Below are 13,047 nucleotides of genomic sequence, written 5' to 3' on the forward strand. Positions count from 1 at the left end.
GGTGATTGCTCTCCCAGGTAAAAACTTACAAATCTTGGTGCCTCCACTACCACCACCACTCAACATATTGGGTAGACAGTGGGATGGTAGCAGTAAACATACATGTGAGGAAGATGTGCTGCAGGTCAGGTGGGTCCATTTGCCACAAGAAAGCAGCAATGTTAAAAGAACAGCACAGCACAACACAACACAACACAACACAACACAACACAACACAACACAACACAGGGATATATAAAGCTGCTTTAAATGCAATAGTTGCAATTTCAGCCTTTCCCTGGAACATATTCAGCAAATGCACATAGACACACATTTCACCATCCATGAATGTTGGGCATCCAATGGATAGACCATTGTTTGGGTAGCAAAGGGCCTGCCTCCTCCTTGCTTGCATAGGGAGAGGAGAGTGTTTTGCAAGTGAGGAGCCTGCTGCATCTGTAAGGGAATATTGAATAGATGATGCTCTTTGATTGCTTGATGTTAGATTGGGTGATTTTTCAGTTCATCTACCTCTCTAAGATCCTGTAATGCAAGAGGCAATAGATTTGCTTGACAGTGATGGCAATGAAGGCCACATTGCATCAGAGTGTTCGTAAACTGATGCTTTGCTATCAGAACTGTTCTTTTTCCTGTGTAGCCTCATGACTTCCTTTGGTATTTTGTTTCCTGATACTGATGAAACTTGGATGCCAGCTGAAGGCTATTTTCAGATGAGATGAACTACAAAGGATGTTGTGAATAAGATCACAGAGCAGGTCTTCAAGGCACATTTTATAAGCAAAAAATATGCTTCAACTACAAACCCATTAAAGAATCATTATATCAAACATCAGCATACCAAAAATAGTCATATGAAAGAGAACCGCACTATAGGGCCAGCTGCATTTTGACATTTGAGGCTTTGAATATCTGTAGGGCAGGTCTTGTACTTCAACTTTGCACAGACATTATTTGTATCTGTCAGGACAGATAAAATGTGGTTGAGATATGGGTGGGAAAATCTGCCAATTTTGACTCCTCTCGGTTTCTCATTTTTCCAATCTTAAATTCAGTTCTCTGCATTTCTACATATGTCCTTTAAAAAAAGTCATTGTGAAAATTCACCAGCATTTCAATGTACAAAAGTATGCATATTTTTGCACACAATTTTGCCTATTGCATGCATGTACAAAAGTAATAAAAAGTGCAGTGACACCGTAAAGACTAAGGACTACTTCATATATATTCAATTTCAGAAACTCTATACACACAGATGGGACATTGGTGCCTTTATCTATACACACCTATAACCAGCGGGTGCCATTATTCCTCCCCTTTCCTGATTGTGCCCAGAAATCACCTAATCTTTTGTCGCTGGAATGGCGCACAGGTACAATGACTCATTTCTCTTCCAAGGTGTTATATTGACATTAAGTGGTGTGGCCTTTTTGCTGTATATTTTTCTTCAGCTTTATCACAGGGGCTGGGCTGGGCTGGGCATGTGGGTATAAGTACAAAGCCTTTGTTCAGTTGTTACAAGTCAAGGAAAGCATAAGACCTGTACTGCCAGGATGAAGCCGTTGATCCTTTTCATGTTTTGCATTTGGCTGGCCAGTGGATTTCACAGGTAAGCACATTTCCTTGGCTTTATTTTTTCTTCTTTCAAGCAGTAGACATTGCCCAGTCACAAGACTTAGCTGTGAGGCTCAATCCTGCAAACTGCAGGACACTTAAAACTAGCGCCCCAAATTTGTTACAGCACACAGACTTCCAACATTGGCACACAAGTGCACCAAGAATGTGTGGTGAATGATGCTCCAAAGCAAAGGCACGTGGGGATCAAATCTCACACTGTGTGGAGCATTGCTAATGGGATCCACAGAGTGCATAACAATACATGGCAAATAATGACCAACTGCAGAAAATGTATTTGCCACTTCATCTAGGTTGGCTTTCTATTGATGTCAGGCAATAGCTATCTCATGGTAACAACAACAAAGCCAGAGGTGAACTCATAAGAAATACGCCATGGACAGAGTTCTAAAGATATGAGCAATAAAAACCATAGAGTTGGTGGCAACTACTGTATAGTTGTTCCTCATAAGAATGCTTTTCTTAGTTTTTACAGTGCAGCATTACTTACCGTATTTGTCGCTCTCTTCCACTTCCCCTCAGAGTTCCCCTGAAAAGACATAAATCTTTGAGGAAGACTTTGAGGGAACGTGGGCAGCTGTCTCAGTTCTGGAAGGCCCACAAATTGGATATGATCCAGTACACCCAGGACTGCTCGGCTATCCAGGAAGCCAACGAGCCACTCCTGAACTATTTTGATGTAAGTTAAGAGCTGGAGCGGAACCATGAGAAGCAGCAATATGGCAGCGACAAAGGAGACAGATGTTGCATTGTTGTTGTTGTGCGTGGTTTTTGCATGAAGGACCTTTAGACAAGCTCCCTGTCTCCCCCCTTCAACCAAATCTATACAGATTCAGAAATTAGATAATATATGGCACCTTGCCATATATCTGCTCTGCAAGCTGTTGGCTTATTCCTTTTCTTTTTGATGGGTCTCTTTGAAAAGCAGCTCTGGTCTTAGACAAAAGGTTCCATTCAGTATATGCATATATGTAATGAATCCAATTATTTCTACATTTTACTTCCCTTATGTGGGGAAGAACATAATTATAATTTTATGTGCTCCCCACTTCCTTCAAGTAACGAGAAGTTCCAAGGGCAGCACTTAGCCCAGCTTTGGTTTCCTTTGGAGGAGAGCTCACTGGAGACTTAAGGCATTTACAAATTTACAAGTTCAGCACAGGTGGAAGCAGGGAGCAAAGCACACCTACAAGCAGGAAATCCACTGCTGCATATCAGATCACAACCCCCACCAGGATACCATCTAATTCTCTGCCTCTCTTTCAGTCCCGCCAGACTGGTGTTTATCTCGCCGCTCCTCTAGTATATTCTGCAATATGTCCCTGGTGCAATAATAGTGCATTAGTGATGGATTTATACTGGATTGTCTATACATTGTTTTGCTTTGTTAGCTATTCTGTGATGCTTCCCCAATGTTGTTGCATTATTGCTATCTGAAGGGGCATTGTGGGGGAAAGAATCACATACTTCCCACCAATAAGACGTTCTAGTTAGAAAGTTGGGACGGTATATCACATTAGCTGTGTACTTCTAGGTCAAGATACAGTAGCTAAAGTTCAGGTCTCTTTTTTGAAGTCCCTAATTCCAAATGTCTGTTCAAAGGGGCATATTGCAAACGCTGAATGGGCAATGATTGGGAATGGTTTCTGCTTTTCTGTGGCTGTGCTGAGTATTTCTCCATCACAATACCTGGAAAAGAAATGTTGTTTTTTTCCTTTCTGCTAGGTAGAATATTTTGGACGGATCTCCATCGGGAATCCTCCTCAGAATTTCACTGTGCTCTTTGACACAGGTTCCTCCAACCTCTGGGTGCCATCCGTTTACTGTGTCAGCAAAGCTTGCGGTATGGATGGGGGTGGGAGGAAGGTAATGGGCTGTGGGTGGACTTTGGTTGTGTTTAAAGAGTAAAAAAAGTGATATGTAAGGGTCAACTCCCTGAGGCGAAGGCAGTGGTCAGGTTCCTTGGTTACAAAGTGCTTTGTATCATGATGTACGAATCACATCTTGATTTTACATATCATGGAGGCCCATGAAGAACCCACTTTAAACTGTGCTCTGTGCAAACTGTTAGCATGCAGTTCAGAGGTGGTAAACCTCAGGTCTTCCAGAGCTCTCTTATCTCGCACTCAGGAGACACCCCTGCTCCACACCCATCCTCGAGTGCTTTGCCCAGCCAGAACTTGTTTCTGAATTGTGATAAGGCCTCTTGCTTGCCTGGATGGAGGGATGTGTGTGTAAGCCTCTGATTTGCATGGAGCTGACTGTACAGAGATAAGACTCCCTTGTTTCTCCACCTGCTTCTTCACCTCTGCCCACCTGCCACTGGCATATGGCCCCTGAAAGATTGCTCATGAGGAAATGTGGCCCTCAGGGCAAGTTGTATTTCATGGAAAGCTTTAATAAAACCTTATTTGAAAAACACACACACTTAGGCCCTTCATCATAGGGTCAGGCAATTCCCCCTACACCTCCCACCGATCTTTCCATATGGCTGTTTGTAGTAGCTTGATACTTGGATATAGATCACATCACATCATGGCTTCTGTGTGATACAAATTCAAGTGGGCTCCATCTGGTGGCTGCAGTATTTAAACTGTACTTTATCCCATCTGTAAAATGGGAGTCAAATTATCTTACTCCCCTGCTGATTGTGTTGCAAGCTACACTCTTGTGATTGGAAAGTGTTTGCTATAAAGTGAATATGAGCACAGGAAGAATCTTTTTGTAAAGAAGGGGGAAAAGAGGGCCAGTCTGGAGGGGGAATGATTAGCCATGGAAATCTTTGTGTTAAGTCTTACTTCTTCTTGCTTGTCAGGGTGTGATCATGATTTCACCACAGGGAGGCGCATTTACTATGATAAATGATGAAAATAAGAATACATTCAGACAGATTCCCTGAGGAATGGTGATAGGAAAAAGCAGCTTGGAGTGATTTTTCTAAGTACAAAATTATTGTGTAAAAAAGTGAGGCACTGGAAGAATTGTCTAATAGTGAATGCAAAATAATTGACTGTAGTCTTCTGCATGTTTACTCAGGAGTAAGTCTTGCTGTGTTCAGTGAGACCAAGGTTGTTTCCATACAGCAATTTTGGGGGGAAATGGTGCTGCATAAAAGTATCCACATGATTTCATCCACATCAGAATTGCATCTCATATCCCCCCCTCAATCTAATATGGACAGAGGTTTTTTTGGGGGTGCTACTTGTTGGATTTTCCCAGACATACCTGGAATACTGTCAGAAGCTGTGTCTAGGTGGAAATCAGCAAAATATCTGGGATGTATGGCAACGCATATTGGCAGTGCCAAAAAAAAAAAAAAGTCAACAAAATATGTGGCTGCCTTTGGATTTGGACTCTGTCATGTGGATACTGTGCAAAACCGCTAAGCAAGGGAATGCAAAACCCAACCTCAAAAGGTCCATTAAGGCACAAAATTGGGTACGATAAATATTATTTTCTGACAAAACTGGAAAACTTAGGCTAGTGAAAAAATGTTTTTAGGAAACTCATCAATCATATCCATAGAATTCTTGTGCGTATATGGTATGCCTGAATATGTATAGGGTAATGCAGAATATGGCGTTTTACATTTACCCAAATGGCAATAATAGAGGATGCCAAATTCAAGCAAACTCAGTTTTAACAAAGCAATAAAGCAACCCACAATAATTAATACAATATCTATGGGCACTAACAATGCATATTTCTAGGGCATTCTTCAGGTTTCTGGTTATCAAATGTCACCAATCCACACTGATTAATACAGGTCCCAGTAACTCAGGTGTTACTCTAAGATGTAATTACTGACTGTGTATTGTCATCCTGAAAAGGCAGTAACAAAGATCACCTGATTCACCTCAAAACATATACAGTACTTTTCGTTGGAATCTATCTGCATCATTGCACTAGATTCTTGCTTGAAAGAAAGACCGATTGAACACAATGGCACTTCTGAGGGTAAGTATGTGCTGTGCTGGGCAATGAGGGTTCATGCCACTATAGCTCCATATGTTCCTCATATGCCTGTTATGGAGTGCCATACTGTATTTTACTCCTGCAGTGTTCTCACAATTTTTCCCCTCTTAAAAAACCCCCACAGCTACACACTCCAGGTATCAGCCATCACAATCCAGCACCTACAGCGAAGTGGGGACTGCTTTTTCCATTCAATATGGCACAGGTAGCTTGACGGGAATAATTGGAATGGATCAAGTGACTGTGAGTAGAAGACCCACTTCTTTCTTTTATGCTTCTCAAAGCCTTCTTATCATATCCTGTTCTCCTTTGAGATGATGAAGTGTTACCTGGACAAGACAGGGCCACACATGAACACCTTTTAGGGGCAGAGGGCATCCTTGTTTTTCTCTGGGTTTCAAGTCCAGAACTCTTCCTAGCTCCAAAGGACCTGATCTTAGAAGATGCTCAGCACTCCTAGTTCATATAAATCAGGATGTTCAAAGAAAATGACTACAATGTCTTGGGCTGTAAGAGATTCTCCTGTAATATTTACTGCACCTTGAATATATGAAACTACCTCACATTGATTGAGACTATTAGTCTTTACATCCCAGTATGGTATACTTTAAACTGGCACCGGCCCAGAGTGGCTGGGGCAACACAGTCAGATAGGCAGGGTACAATTATTATTATTATTATTATTATTATTATTATTATTAGTCCAAGGCCTTGGTTGAGTCAGTGTAGTCAGGCATCAACTCCAGTCTTTTCTCATGTTTCCTTGTTATATCTTTCATTGTACATAATTTCTGAATTTTAAGTTTTGCTTTAAACTTTTTTTTACTATTGTGTTTTGATATTAACATTGTGTTTAAATTGTTGTAACAAGCCCTAAAACGTTAAGATGGATGACAGGTAATAAATTTTAATAATAATAATCATATCCCAAATGTTTCCTTCTCTCTGAACTTTACTTTCTGGGTTTCACCATAACTGGTTTCTTACGTGACCATAGGATGAGAAATAATGTGTAGGACTTCTGCCCTCCAGGTTGAAGGAATCACTGTAGCCAATCAGCAGTTTGCAGAGAGTGTCAATGAGCCTGGCAACACCTTTCTGGATTCAGAATTTGATGGGATCCTTGGTCTGGCCTACCCATCCCTGGCGGTGGATGGAGTCACCCCCGTCTTTGATAATATGATGGCTCAAAACTTGGTGAACTTGCCAATATTCTCTGTTTACCTGAACAGGTATGAGAACATGACCAACAATACCAGTCACTGGCTTGTCTTTCAAGGCCAGCATCTGCATTAAATAAAATAAATGAAAACTGAGACCAAAAGGCAAGCAGATGGTGACTATATAAACATGCAGAGATTTAAAAGACGCAGGGAATTCATGTGAAATATCAGTGGAGTAAAGTGGAATTACACTGATGGAAAGGCCCACATCAAAAGAAATCCCAATTCTTTTCCAGGAACCCAGATTCTTCTATAGGAGGGGAACTGATCTTTGGTGGCTTTGATCCTTCCCATTTTAGTGGAAGCCTCAACTGGATTCCAGTCACTAAACAGGGATACTGGCAGATTCAACTGGATAAGTAAGTGCCTTTTATTTCTTGGTGTTGGAATTCTCTGAAATGACAGCACAGAAAAGATGGGAAAGTTTGTAGAGAGAATGCTGTAATGAAAATCAGTAATATGCTTTCCTGACATCAACGAAGGCCAAAATCCAGGGAACTGAGGGCAGTATCCAACTAGCATGCTCTGTCATCACACAAGGGTATCTGCTTGTGCAATGGAAATTCCCCACTTCTCTCCCCATGGGTGCCTTGTGCCCTTCCCAAATCTGCTCTGGAGGGTTGGGAGAAACCCCAGAACAGTTAGGTGGAGGGGGAAGTTCTGTTGTACAAGCAGATATCCTTGCACTGATGGAAAGTGTTATCAGAGAATTGCCTTGGGTCCAGGCTACCTTCTCCAGTTATGTAAAGGAGGCAGCTGCTGCCTGTAGTTTTGAAGCTTAGCAGATCCGGCCCAATCACCTTCTAAATCTGGCCTGCGGATGGTCCAGGAATCAGCGCGTTTTTACATGAGTATAATGTGTCCTTTTTATTTAAAATGCATTTCAGGGTTATTTGTGGGGCATAGGAATTCGTTCTCCCCCCCCCCCTTCAAAATATAGTCCGGCCCCCCACAAGGCCTGAGGGACAGTGGACCAGCCCCCTGCTGAAAAAGGCTGACTACCCCTGATCCACACCCTTTATTCAGGGCTGATTTCATTGTCCTTCTTTTCAGTATCCAGGTGGGTGGAACAATTGAATTTTGTGCAGAAGGATGCCAAGCTATAGTGGACACCGGGACTTCTCTCATCACAGGTCCTTCTGAAGATATAAAGCGAATGCAGACATTAATTGGAGCAGTACCTATGGATGGGGAGGTAGGTTCTGATTTGGAAAAGAAACCCACCACAGCATCTCAGATGGAGTAGCACACATCTAGGGCAAGCTTTATACTTTTCTCTTTGCACTTCTGTTTTACTTTTTGCTGGTTTTAGGGCTTCCTGGTTCTCCTTTGCTTTCCCTCCTTCATCGTTAGGGATTGGGGGGGATTTCATAGAATCATAGAGTTGGAAGAGACCACAAGGGCCATCGAGTCCAACCCCCTGCCAAGCAGGAAACAGTTGTCCCAGTTCACATTTAAAGGTGAATTGACCTGATTTGCTCCTTCCAAAAGAGCACGAATCCAGAAACACATAGGCATCCTTTTTTGAATTCGCACTTCTCTGAATTTTGCAATGCAGTTTTGCAGCCAAGTACAGTGGAACCTCGTGTTATGTACTGTCCCCCTTGAGAATGCTGCGGGTTACGAACTCTGCTAACCCAGACGTAGATGCTCCCAGTTGCGACCTTTGCCCCAGGATGCGAGCGGAAGTGACACACTGGCAACACTGCAGTAGCAGGAGGCTCCATTACCGAAAGAGCGCCTCATATTACGAGCTGTTTCAGGTTACAAATGGACCTCTGGAACGGATTAAGTTCGTAACCGGAGGTACCATTGTAATGTGTATGGAAATGCACATATTAGTATAAAGTGTGGATATAAATGCATCTATTAGTGAAAATAACATGCAAAGATGCATGATATTGGGGGAAACTGCTTTGCAAAACTATATATCTTAAACAAATTACACAGAAAAATGTGTATGTTGGGGGAAATCCTCACTAAAATTTTGATGGCTTTTCATGAGGGCTAATTAATTTGTTGTTGTTTGTTTGCAAACTGAGAGAAACTGAAATTGACTGATTTGCCAATCCGTATTAATACCTATCTAGGTTTGGGGTGTTTTTTGTTGTTGTTTACTTTGTACTGCATTTGACATGCCACTTTAAGTACTCATAAGTGTCTGCTAAATACAGTTTCCAAGTGAGGGTCTTTTTTTGGAGGAAGGAGATGGTTTTTGCGGGTGAGTTCTCTGAAATGACAGCCCAGATGAATTTAGGAAGTTCTTTGGGAGAAAGCTCTCATGAAAATCAGTCAGATACTTGAAATTGAAAATGGCCAAAACCCAGGGAATCATGCAGCTAGGTCTAATATTTCACAGCTGAAAATAGGGATATGCTTGTAACCCCCTAATTCTCATATTGAGGATCACTTCCTGAGCCTCATTCCTCCACTGCCACATGCTGCTGAAATACAGATGGGGAGAAAGGGGGATGTGTAACCTTTTCACTGACAGCTGTTTTTTCTGCTATAACTTGTTACTTCCAAGCTTTTTTTCCCCTTATGCAGTTTGAAATGCATATTTATATTTATGAGGCAATGCCTTTACATGCACATAACTTTAAATGACCCAGTGCATGAAAGAATGCATCCAATTGTTTCTTCTCGTGTAGGTAGACTTCTCTTCCCAAAATTGCATAGGTGGGTTCTTTCGTTGGTTGGTTTTACTTCAAAAATCTGTATTTGGACCATTGCAAGCATCTCCATTATTTTGCAGTATGCCATGGAATGCAGCAACCTGAACGTAATGCCCACCGTTACTTTCACAATCAATGGGATCCCTTACACTCTTTCCCCAGAGGCCTACACCCTCCAGGTAAGTCCTCTCTCTCTTGGGTCCTCTTCTGCAAGACAAGAATGCCTGACGTTTGTGAGGAAGTATGGGCTCATTTTGTGAGATCTTTCTTTAGCTCCACATTGAGGAAAGAGGCACGAGAACAGTTCTTCTTTCGGAATAATAGTTTCCTCGTTAAGAAACTTTTCCATGAACTCAGATTCAGAAAAGTCTGTACAGGGATCATGCATCAAAGAGGTCAAAACAAAACAGAACTGTGGCAGAACTCCTAGGGCTGCATAGCTTGGATTGTGTAATAACAATTGGTTACCTATTAACCCTCTTTAATTGAACTCTACAATCAAAACAGTTTAAGAAGGGACGAAAGGGCCACAGCTTCCATGCATGCTTGTTACTTATATGTCAAAGGGGAATTTTAATCTGTACAAGTAAATGATGATACATAATAATTCACAAGGTGTGGGCATGTGCACGCACAATTAAGAGTGTGTGTTTGTGGCAAGTAGTAGATAGGTAGCCGTGTTGGTCTGCCATAGTCAAAATAAAAAAAATAAAAAAAATAAAATAAAAATAAAAAAATAAAAAAAATAAAATAAAAAATAAAAAAAATTCCTTCCTACTGGAAGGAATTTTTTATTTTGTTTGTGGCAAGGCGCCCTTGCCATTGAAAGGATGCATAAGGAAGACTGAGTTTGGAAGGCAACCCTAGCTCCCTTTGGATCCTTTTATCAGTGATAGGGAAACCCCCTTCCTAGTGAAAGGATACCAGGAGGAGCGTGATTGGCTTGAAGGGTGTCAGAGGACACAGCATGCATTCTCTGAGTCCAGTTGCCTCACTTCTCTCTAGCTTAGGTAAATGAAATACAGCAAAACAAGTAGAACCCAAACTGAAGGAAAGAAAGCTCCAGGCAACTTACTTTCCTTTATCCTGTCTAACTCCCAACCCATGAGCATGAGCACCTTGTGGGTTGTGTTGCAGATAGGAACCAGAAACTACCAGTAGGGTTTCAAACTGGCCATCAGCATTTGTCCTTGCCTTGTGGTGCTCTCAGTGCTTCCACTTTATTTGCCTTTTAAAAATATAAAATGGTAAATACAGCCTGTAGCAAAGCATTTTCAGTTCAATGGAAACTCCTATTCTGTGTACAGAATGTTGGCATCCTGGATTGGAATGATTTGCTCCCTGATAAATTAATATTGTTTGCCCTCACATCTATAATTGTTTCTTTCCCCATTAGGAGAATAGCGATGGGATGGCACTCTGCACCAGCGGATTCCAGGGCTTAGACATGCAACCCCCAGCTGGACCGCTCTGGATTCTGGGCGATGTTTTCATTGGCCAATACTACTCTGTCTTTGACCGTGGAAATAACAGAGTGGGGTTGGCTCCTGCTGTCCTGTAAGACGCTTGGGAAGTATGGGAGTCAACGCACCAGGCTCTATTATGTCACTTTCTTTTCTATTTTTGAACAAACACTTTGATCAATACTAGATTCAGATTCTAGTGTCACAATCACTGATTGACCTGTTCGCATGAGATTCCCGTTCCCTTCCTTCTCATGCAACAAAGAGAAAATGAGACTGTGCCCTTAATTACTTAAATTGGCATGCCTTTTTGCTTTGCTGTTGTTCTTTGGATTTGTTACTGTAAAAGAAAGTGGAGGTAGGTAGTTAATTTTTAACTGGCAGCATTGTGTTCATTACATTGTAAGTTCTTTAACTGTTCATATCACTTTTTTCAATATTTCAAAAGACACCTTATAGTAAAGTTTTCACAATATGCAACTGTTTTTAAATTTATACAGATAAACAAAAGACAGGGGATTAATTAACAATTCTTTAATCAATGGAGTCCCCTTATAAAGTGCTTTCTGTCTTCCTGAAGTAATACTTGGTTCCTGCAATGCTGATGTTATCTAGGTGTTTTTCTGGAAAGGAAGAATAATACAGGGCTAGATGAAGTATCACAATTCAACACCTAATTTTAATGGGTTGCATTCACTGTAGCGCTAAGGAGAACATTCCATAAGTTCAAAGATTTCTCCTTGGGCAGTGGAATGTTCTCCCCCTCTTCTCCCTCTAAATCTGCACCCTCTAAATTTATTTTGGGAATTCCCCCAATCCCCCAAAGCAGATTTGGGGGTGGTGTGTTCTGGGCTGAAGGGGAAGGAGATGGGGCAAAGTCCTGCTGTGCTAGCACTAATATTTGTACTACTGAAAAAAATGTAGTTGAATACCAACAGATGGTTTTAATTTTGCTACATGGAAAGGAACAACTGGTTAACATCAGTGTTGCTAACTTGGACTTTTGAGAAATACTTTGGGCTTCTATAAACATTTTACTTATTTATTTACTTACTTACATACATACATTGATATCCTGCCTATCTTCTTTCATGGGACCCAAGGTGCCATTCATGTGGTTCACAGGTAGTCACCCATTCAGACACAGGCCATCTCCTTATTTGGAAGTAACATGTCAGGCCCAGACCAGTTACTGGTGTTGCTGCTTCAGATTCTGATATGATTATAATGACTTTAATGTTTTGGTTACAATACTGTGTTTTTATCATTATTGAATTTGGTATGGGGGCACCATATTTGCTCTGCAGGTAATGAACATAACAAATAAATGAATAAAATTGCCAAGAAGAATTTTGTAGCAGTTTTATTGTAATTTAACTTGCGTCTTAGCACATTTTTTAAACATCTGATGACAGCAAGGTATGTTGACCTAAATATAAAATAATTGCTTGCTTGATTATTTACTTCATAACATTTCTACACCACTTGATCTTAAATTAAACCTCCAAGTGGTTTACAAAAAAATATGTTTAAAAATGCTAATGTTCTTCAAGGGGTTAACTAGCACCCAGGATTGAAGAATGCTATTTCTCACATTATCCTATCATTTCAAAGGCAGAAGAAAGATAAGATGGGAATTTACTGTTATATTGCAGGACGATATGCAGGAAAGATGTAAGAGTTTTGACTCCTAATTGCTTAACAATAGGAACAACAAATGGGCTTTAAAAACAAAAATTTGGCACTTAAAATGAAGAAAGCTTGTGAACGAGGACTTCTAGCTCAGTTCTAAATGCTGATCTACTATTTTGCATGACTCTAGCAGCTGGACTTTGAGGGCATTGATAGATATATTTACTAGTGTGCGCATCCCTGATTTATACCACAACTCCTAAGAGTTTGGTCTGATGCTAAAGTCAAGGATTACTCTTGTGTTAAGAAAGTGTACATGACACAAAAGCAGGACACATCTTGGGAATATCATAGAAGGCAGCAGATAAGGAACTAAGGCCCAATAGATATGAAGCTGAATGTGTAGCCTGCACTTATGCCTTTGATTCTATTTAACTATAGGCATTT

At 41.0% G+C, this 13,047-nt stretch overlaps 1 protein-coding gene across 1 annotated transcript; it reads left to right on the forward strand.

The window, feature by feature from the left end:
• Positions 1–1,512: 1,512 nt before the first annotated feature.
• CTSE (cathepsin E) lies at positions 1,513–12,318 on the forward strand. Its single transcript, XM_083510740.1, has 9 exons — positions 1,513–1,606; positions 2,155–2,311; positions 3,358–3,475; positions 5,732–5,850; positions 6,640–6,839; positions 7,067–7,189; positions 7,884–8,025; positions 9,586–9,684; positions 10,902–12,318. Exons 1-9 carry the CDS (start codon positions 1,551–1,553, stop codon positions 11,064–11,066), a joined length of 1,179 nt encoding a protein of 392 aa, XP_083366866.1. The 5' UTR covers positions 1,513–1,550; the 3' UTR covers positions 11,067–12,318.
• Positions 12,319–13,047: the final 729 nt, after the last annotated feature.

This window comes from Podarcis liolepis (assembly GCF_965112155.1).
Source record: "Podarcis liolepis genome assembly, chromosome: 6".
NCBI classification, from domain to species: Eukaryota; Metazoa; Chordata; class Lepidosauria; order Squamata; family Lacertidae; genus Podarcis; species Podarcis liolepis.